The following is an 8,871-nucleotide window of genomic DNA, read 5'->3' on the forward strand; positions in this document are numbered from 1 at the left end:
AGGGAAGGCCTCTGAAGCGCTCGCTCACCTGGTCCCCTATTCATACCTCTGTTGAAGCCTCCGATGCTGTCAGTCACAAACACCCACCAAGCCTCTACGACAAATGCCCCCCACGCCTGCTGCCCTGACACCAGCTCAGAATAAGACAGATTGGACCTTGGGTCCTTGGAGCACTTACAGATTTAGCTGGAAGATGGGTAATGTACAATCAGCCTAAAATAGAAACCAGTCGTTTCTAAGTTACAATGTGATGGGTGCTGAAATGGAGGGGAGGGAGATGACTAATCCTCTCCCCAGAACATCTTCATTCCCCCAGGCTGAAGTCCAGATCCTCCACGTGCCACAGGCATGCCACCCTCCCTCCTGCCACAGAGCCTCTGGATGTGGTCCCCTATTCGGGAGGCTCCTTCCTCTCCACGCCCCTCATTAACTCTTCTTCATCTGTCACTTGACAGCGCGGGCATGCCTTTCCACAGGCAAGCCCTCCCTGACCCCCACCCAGGGCAGACTCTTTTGTCACAGCTCCTGGAGCGGAACCACAGGTCAGTCCATTAAAAGACCAAGTCAGGGCATGAGCGAGACTTTTTTTGCAACCTTTAGCCTTGTTCCTGTCGCTTTGTGTGTGCATGGGCGGACTTTTCCGTACCTACAGCTCTCTGTCTTCTCTGTCTGAAGACTCTTATGCCTTGCCCCCCAGCAGGTGGGCTGAACTATCGGAGACCCAGTCTAAGGTTTTATCTGAGAACCCACTGGAGCCTAGGAAAGCCTGAGGGTGGGGTCAGCATAACTGTCCACAGATTTGCAAAAAAAAAAAAAAAGAAGGCTGGAGAAGCTTGTACTAACAGGAAAGGTTTGTAAGATGGCAGAGGCAGGGATGACACTACATCACCAGAAGTTTCCTTAAATGTGTGGGTAAACTCATTGCTGGGAAATTAACTGTTCTTCAGCCCATCCATCTTTCCTCTCCATCCATCCACCCATCCACTGTGCTTAGATGTGGGGATGGAAGGATCCATTAAAATGAGTGACTCAGCAGCTTCAGCCTGGGGGGTGGTCCAGGGGAATCTGAATATCCCAAAAGGAAGTGGAAGGGTCAAGAAGAAGACCTGATGATGGAAAGATGAGAGAGGAGATGATGGGTGGGGCTGATAACAGCTAATATTTATTGAGTATTTACTGCATGCCTGAAACTGTTCTCATTCCTTTACATTTGTTTTCTGACTTAATCCTCACAACCACCCAATGAAGTAGGCACTCATATCATGTCCATTTTACAGATGGGGACACTGAGGTAGAGAGAGAGGAAGTCCTTTCCTCAAGGTTACACAGCTAGAAAGTGGTGAAGCCAAGGCTGAAATCCACACAGCCCGTGCCCAGCATCCTCCCTCTCCACCACCGTGCAACACTGCCTCTCAGGGTCATGTACAGAGATGCGGTACATGAAGTGGATTAAAGGGGATTCGCTTGCCAAAGGCAGGCCTGTAGACAGAGAACAAAGGATGACCCAGAATGGGAACATTTTAAGGGTGGAAGGAAGCCAGAAGGAAGGAGAAACAGGAGGAGTACTGAGACAAGAAGGTGTCATCACCTGCCAGGGAGGCCAGCGTTTACTGAAGGAGAGACTTTCAAAAAGGTCAAGCGCTTCAGAGCAAACAGAGGTAGGAAGAGAATGGTTGACAAAAAAGCTCACTGGACTTGGCACTGGGGTTCTTGGTGATCTTTAAGAAAATGTTTCCCACAGGGAGGTGGGGCAGCCCGCGGAGGGGAAGGACTGGGGGAACGGGTGGATGTGATGGTAGAGAAATGGGTTTTCACGGGCTTCCCTGGTGGCGCAGTGGTTGAGAGTCGGCCTGCCGATGCAGGGGACACGGGTTCGTGCCCCAGTCCGGGAAGATCCCACATGCCGCGGAGCGGCTGGGCCCGTGAGCCATGGCCACTGAGCTTGTGCGTCCGGAGCCTGTGCTCCACAACGGGAGAGGCCACAGCAGTGAGAGGCCCGCGTACCACAAAAAAAAAAAAAAAAAAAAAGACAGAGAAATGGGTTTTCAGAAGCTTGGTCATGAGAACAGGAGACAGGACAGCAGCCAGAGGCAGAAAGCAGGACTCAGGTAAGAGTTTGCTGTAGGACAGGGAAGCGGTGAGTGTATTTGTAAGCCAGCCAACGCGGAAAGAGGGGAGAGTTAACTGACAAAGCAACGCTGCCAACAAGGTAGGACACAGCTTTCTCATTGCATCCGCAGGCTCCCAAGAGCGAGCTGAGGTGCACTCATGCAGAGCACGTACTGATTCCCAAGGACTTCATCTCTAAGCTGGTTCCTGACTGGCACAGAATTACCCAGGGAGTTGACCTGGGGACACCAGCATGGTGGAGGGGTAAGCTACACAAACAAACCAGAAAGGCACCTAGAGTCAAGGAATTCTAGAGTCAAGGAATTTTAGGAACCTGTGGCTAAATAAAATTAAACTGCCTTCTTTAAAGTCTAAACTTCCTTGCATCATTTTCTGCTAGTGGACAACCTTCAACTCCAAGAAAAGGATAAAGACTTCTGAGTTTCTGGTCTCAGGGACCACAGAATCTTTTGTGTCTGGGAATATCTGGCAGAACCAGTGTTTCTCAGAACACATTCTGGGATGTACCGTTCTTGTGTGTTCAGGGAACGAGAATGTTCATTCCATCAGATGGAAACACTCCCGCTCGCTTTTGTCACCAGTTGCTCAAAGGAAACCAAGGGTAAAGGTACTTTAGTAAAATCTGTGGGCTTCTTTCTTCCTCCACGGCACATTCTAACAGCAGGCTTACACCCGTTCTCGATGCTCACAGCACACAAGAAACGTCCTTCCACTGAAAAGCACTTGCAATGGTCTCTCAAAACACTCGCTTACTAAAGCTCAGTGGGGCTAAAGCATCTTTAAAAAAAAAAAAAAGAAAACCAATTTTCTGCACTACGATATGGTTAAAGGACTTCCCTGGTGGTGCAGTGGTTAAGAATCGGCTTGCCAATGTAGAGGACGCGGGTTCCAGTCCTGGTCTGGGAAGATACCACATGCCGCGGAACAACTAAGCCCGTGCGCCGCAACGACTGAAGCCCGGGCGCCTAGAGCCCGTGCTCCGCAACAAGAGAAGCCACCACAGTGAGAAGCCCGTGCACCGAAACGAAGACCCAATGCAGCCCCCCCACACACACACAAAAAGATATGGTTAAAAAAATGAACATGGTTCACACATTTTTAGACATTGCTCTGCTGTTATAGGCCTGGGTCCCTGGTGTCACTCAACTGGATGGTACTTCGCAGAGTGACTCACGCTCCAGTGTTCTAAAGAAGTGAATTCTTTTTTTTTTTTTTTTTTTTTGCAGTACGCGGGCCTCTCACTGTTGTGGCCTCTCCCGTTGCGGAGCACAGGCTCCAGACGCACAGGCTCAGCGGCCATGGCTCACAGGCCCAGCCGCTCCGCGGCATGTGGGATCCTCCCGGACCGGGACACGAACCCGTGTCCCCTGCATCGGCAGGCGGGTTCTCAACCACTGCGCCACCAGGGAAGCCCAAGAAGTGAATTCTTTGAAGAAAATTGTCCTTCACGTAAAATGTCAAGACAGACAGATTATAGTTAAAAAGGAAAGTCAGAGTGACACTGACCTTCACTGGGAAAATGCCCAAGTTAGACTATGGGAGAAAAATTAAAAGAGGGGAAGAGGGGTGCAGAGAAAGAAGGGAGGACGGGGTGGGGGACACAGGGCGGACGAGGGAACGGAAGTAAAGAGGTCTAGCACTTAATAAATGCCCTCTCGGTGTTCGGAAAAGGCACACAGAGGTGTTAGAACAAATAATATGTTTTTGGAATTCCCGGGCAATCCAGGGGTTAGGACGTGGCACTTTCACTGGTGGGGCCTGGGTTCAATCCCTGGCCGGGGAACTAAGATTCCACAAGCTGCATAGCAAGGCCAAAAAGAAATTAATAATAATGATGTTTTTTAAAGTCATAGGCAAAGTCACTTGACAAGGATTTTTGAAAACCACCAAATTCCCCTAGAAATATAAACCACCACTGGAAAAGACCCTGAAGAGCCAAGATCAAGTTCGAGCTCCCTCAACGCCTGTGCTCTGGGGGTAGAAATCTACAAGAACTATGACCTGTGAACTGAACGATCCGAAAGAGCCCGGGGCAGCAGCATGTGAAGGCAGAGTTGGAAAAAAACAGAGGTGAGGGTTTCCGCCCGCTACGTGCCCCTCTGACATTTCCGAAGGCACCCAACCCCATCCCTTGGCCTTGTCCCGGACCACACATCTGATAACATGGCACCGAGCACCAACAGCAAAGTTCACCCCTAGAGAACTGCAGTGCCAGCTCATCAGATACCCACATATGGTAGAGATATGAAACTTACAAGCACAGCGGGAGAAGGAATAAGAAACACATTATGTACTATTTGGGCGATCAGCTAGAACTCCCCGTGCTGACTCGTCAGGCTACTTCAGCCCGAACAATATCCAGTCTGGACGTGTTATGACAGACGCCACATTCCTGTTCAGATTGGCAGTGATTCCATTGCACCGTAGCTCGATTATCGTGATTTTAGTGCCTTTTGCTTCAAGGCAGAAAGCACTTATACTCAATAGCTGAAAATTACAGCCAGAAATCCAGTAAGATCTGATCATTCTAAATGTTTGATATGGAAAGCTGAGGATGGAAAAACAATAGACTTGAGACAATGGCCTTCCCAGGTTTTGGAGCCTGCGGTGGCAGGGGGCCTTGTGGCACATGCACGTCCCCACACAGAAGAGCAGAAGACAGGCACCATCTGACCAGAGAGCAGGAGGAATCATTACATAAGTGGGATTTCATGCTTTGTCACTTTTTCTACAGGTAAAACCTGTTGGGGCAAAAAAAAAACACAAAAAACCAGCTTAACAGGCAGCAGAATCCTGGAGGGAGAGACAGGCAGGGAGTGACATATGGAAAGCAGGCTTCTGGCAGGCCTGAAAGGGCAGATCGGCAATGACAGAGGCTCTGGGGAAACCAGATAAAACCAGAGGTTATTCTGATTGAGGCTGGGGAGAGGTGCACGTGGAGAGTCAGAAAGAGAACAATTTCCTGGAGATTTCTGTGAATGGGAAACTGAAGTTATTTAGCTGGAATGCAAGGGACCGTGGAGGAAAACATTTTCAACCTGAAATCTGAAGCAGATCTGGGGTCTAAAGAGAAAAGGATCAGCTTCCTCATGGAGTAAAGGAAAAAAAGAACACGTGTTTGCCGGGGTGGGAGAACCAGCAGGAAATGAAATAGAAAAGCCACAAGGGAAAAAGCAAAATCATAAAAGTCAGCTACATTCTGTTACCCTAAATGACAGACTGTCTATGGCCATTTTCAAGAAACATCAGTAATGCTGAGTAGTTTTGACAGAGACTGTATGACTCATAAAGCCTGAAATACTTACTACCTGGCCCCTGACAGAAAACGTTTGCCAATCCATGATCTAGACCCTGACTTGAAGCTGCCCTGATCCTAGGCAGGGAGCACAGTTTGCTGCATCACAGGCTACTTGTGCCGAGCAGAGACCCATAATTTTTTTTTTTTTTTTAAACTGGAGAGTCAAAACCCTTTTATATTCACAACTGACTGAACCAAAGGTATGGTGACTCCAAGGTTCTTGGGTGTGGTAACAAGCAAATTCTTCCACACTCAGCTTCCTTCTAAATTTATAGGCACAAAGCAAGAACTTCTATTTTCTCTGCAGAACTTGTCAGCTATGGTCCACCGGCCCTACCACACCGAGGACAATGTGTACTCTTTTCCAAGCGCTTCAAGTTTCATCTGAAGCTAAGAGAAGGAAGGTGCCTCCTGGACCATCTGTCCTTTGCACCTGTTGCCACTGCCCTTGTGAGGACGGACAAGTACCCCATTTCCAGGTCCCAGCGTGTTACCTTTTTTGAATGGCTCCCGGTTTTCCTCTGTTTCTCTGTTAACTCGATTCTGCTCTGGTTCCACCGCAGGCTCCTGGTCTTCAAGTTCATCTTCTGTTTCATCATCACTGTAAGGGACCACTTCGTCATTAGGCTGAGAATCCTCCTCAAATGTCGTTTCTGAGTCTCTTTCTGTATTCATTCTGCTGGCAAATTGGAACTACCTGGTTTAAAAGAAAGGGAAACCAGAGTGAAACATGACTCATACCCAGTTTTTGGTTGAATTCTGCCTGCATTCGGTTACAATGCTTTTAACAGAACCTGACTTACTAACATGGAAATATGCCTGAATAATGATCCCAAAGTTCAAATTGTCATGCAAATTAACAACAAAACCATTCATTATTGATTAAATGCTGGGGTGAGAATTTACAACTGTCATGTAGCTGCCAACTTTTTTTTTAAGGATAGACAGGCTTTAAGGTTGTGTTTCAAATCGTGGGTCTCTACCCAGCAAAATTAATTTAATTGGTTCACAACCAACATTAAAATAAAGTGAAACAGATTTTAAAATATCAGAGTACAGCACGCATAAAAAGAGTTAGTACTGTTTGGGGAAGAGTTTTACAAAACAGACACATATATACATTTATTTGCATTGTGGGTCTTAATGGAAATGAATTTCTTTTGGAAATTGTGGATTGCTGGCAAAGTTTGAAAACCACTGTCCTAAGATATCTGGTTTCTGCTAACGCTAATATTCTGAGCTTTTACTCTGTGATGCATTTAAATACAAGCTTAGGTCCTCAAACTTTACTAATGACTTCTTGAAAGCACATCCTACTAGCCTACTGCCTAACTGCCACCACCCACTCCCTATATTTAAAAGCTGTGTTTGTGTATACACCACCGTACAAAGTGACACTTTATAAGTGCCAGGTACAACCTCAGTTATATTTATATTAGGAAAATATTTACACTAATACCCCAGGCTTTGTGAGGACAGACATACAGCCTGGCATTATTATTATTATTATTATTATTTTGTGGTACGCGGGCCTCTCACTGTTGTGGCCTCTCCCGCTGCGGAGCACAGGCTCCGGACGCGCAGGCTCAGCGGCCATGGCGCACGGGCCCAGCCGCTCCGCGGCATGTGGGATCTTCCCGGACCGGGACACGAACCCGTGCCCCCTGCATCGGCAGGCGGACTCTCAACCACTGCGCCACCAGGGAAGCCCAGCCTGGCATTATTTACATAAGCTTCACACCGACATGTACTCAATATCATTAATAAAGGCAGCTCACATTAATTTAGTGTTAACTGCGTGCAGGGCTCCGCATGAAATGCTTTATAAACACTGGCTCCTTGAAACGTCCTATACCACCCTAGTGAAGGTGGTATTATTGTTATTGGTACTCTATAGAGGAGAAAAGCAAACCTTTGCAATGTTGGATAACTTGTACAATAATTACTGAAATTTTGAAGCAAGAGCAATTGCTTTCCAAGGAGACATCTTTTATATTCTACATTTATGTTACAGTTTGTTAGATATTTTCATCAAGTGTTAGTTGCCTTGAGTGGAACTATTTCCCTGGCTGCATGCTTTATACCAAATCTAGCATCTTGAACATCTAAATTTTTATAACCATAGGTGTACATCTAGGAAATGTTCAAATACTTATGTGAGGAATTTGTCCAATACTGTTTAAAACAAAACCCAGAAGCAACGTGGCTATCCAATGATTAGCAACTGTGTAAATAAATTGTGGCATCTTCACACAATGGGACAGTGCAAAACAATTTAGATCACGGTGGGACAAGCTTTTAATGACATTGCAAAAATCCAAACACATTTAGTTGAAAGGTGAGTTAACAATCCTCATGTCCAGAATAGTCCCAGTTATTCGCAGACATTTATTCATTTTCCAAAATTTCAACAACTGCCATGCATGATTCTCAGTGAGATGATGCATGTAAAGTGCTCGATTTGGTCTTTAGCCTAGAAAGTACTCAAACGTCAGTTGCTGTTATTGTTAACAATTATTTCCATAATTAGAAAAACTGTGTTTTATAATAACAAATGGAACAGTGTGGGGAATCTAGCCCTGTTGCCTTTTCCATCTCCAAAAATCACTTCTAAAATGCATGTGCCCCTCACTGGGAAGTAAAATATTAGACTATTACAAAATACGGTTATACTTAAGCACAGGCATATTCACAGTTAAAACCTTTAATCGACAAGTAAAACATTTTTCCTCTCTCCCAATTTTCTGCGGGTTAGTAAATGACTATTTCTTGGGATTTTACATGTGTTTAATTGGCCCTACTTGTGGCTTTATGCTTCAGCTAATATTTTAATATACTCCTTAAAAAATTCCCAAACTCTCAAAGGCAGACTTTCACCAGAAATTTTTCAGAACAAACATAAGAAAAGTGGTGACCATTTACTGAGCACCTACTACCTGTCAAGCAGGAAGACCCTGTGAGGGAGATGTTACCTACCCACCTTTCGGATAAGGAGACTGAGGCTCAGCTAGTAAGTGGCAGAGTTAGTATCTAATCTCTCCATTACAGGGGCATAGAAAATATTGAAAAGTCTGAAAGCATCATAGAGAAAGTTTCTTTATTGTAGTACATATACACAACTAAATTTACCATTTTAACCACTTTTAAGTATCCAGGTCAGTGGCATTAAGTGCATTCTGTAGAAACATTTTGTAAGTGATCATTTCGTTATCATTATTGCCAAGCGTCTCCGTGCTTATTTCCCATGTTAAAGTTGGACCCAGGGGGACTTCCCTGGTGGCAGTGGTTAAGAATCCACCTGCCAAAGCAGGGGACACGGGTTCGAGCCCTGGTCCCGGAAGATCCCACATACCGTGGAGAAACTAAGCCCGTGCGCCACAACTACTGAGCCTGTGCTCTAGAGCCTGCGAGCCACAACTACTGAGCCCACGCACCTAGAGCCC

The 8,871-nt window shown here is 46.1% G+C and overlaps 1 protein-coding gene across 1 annotated transcript in view; it reads right to left on the minus strand.

The window, feature by feature from the left end:
- ATP8B1 (ATPase phospholipid transporting 8B1) overlaps nucleotides 1-6,103 on the minus strand; it is a gene marked incomplete at both ends in the record, with an annotated part of 61,531 nt that extends 55,428 nt beyond the window's left edge. Inside the window, one exon of the mRNA XM_079718192.1 lies at nucleotides 5,923-6,103. Coding sequence (XP_079574318.1) covers nucleotides 5,923-6,103 — 181 coding nt within the window. The remainder of the gene's footprint in view (nucleotides 1-5,922) is intronic.
- Nucleotides 6,104-8,871: the final 2,768 nt, after the last annotated feature.

This window comes from Hyperoodon ampullatus, assembly GCF_949752795.1.
Source record: "Hyperoodon ampullatus genome assembly, chromosome: 13".
Taxonomy (NCBI): Eukaryota; Metazoa; Chordata; class Mammalia; order Artiodactyla; family Ziphiidae; genus Hyperoodon; species Hyperoodon ampullatus.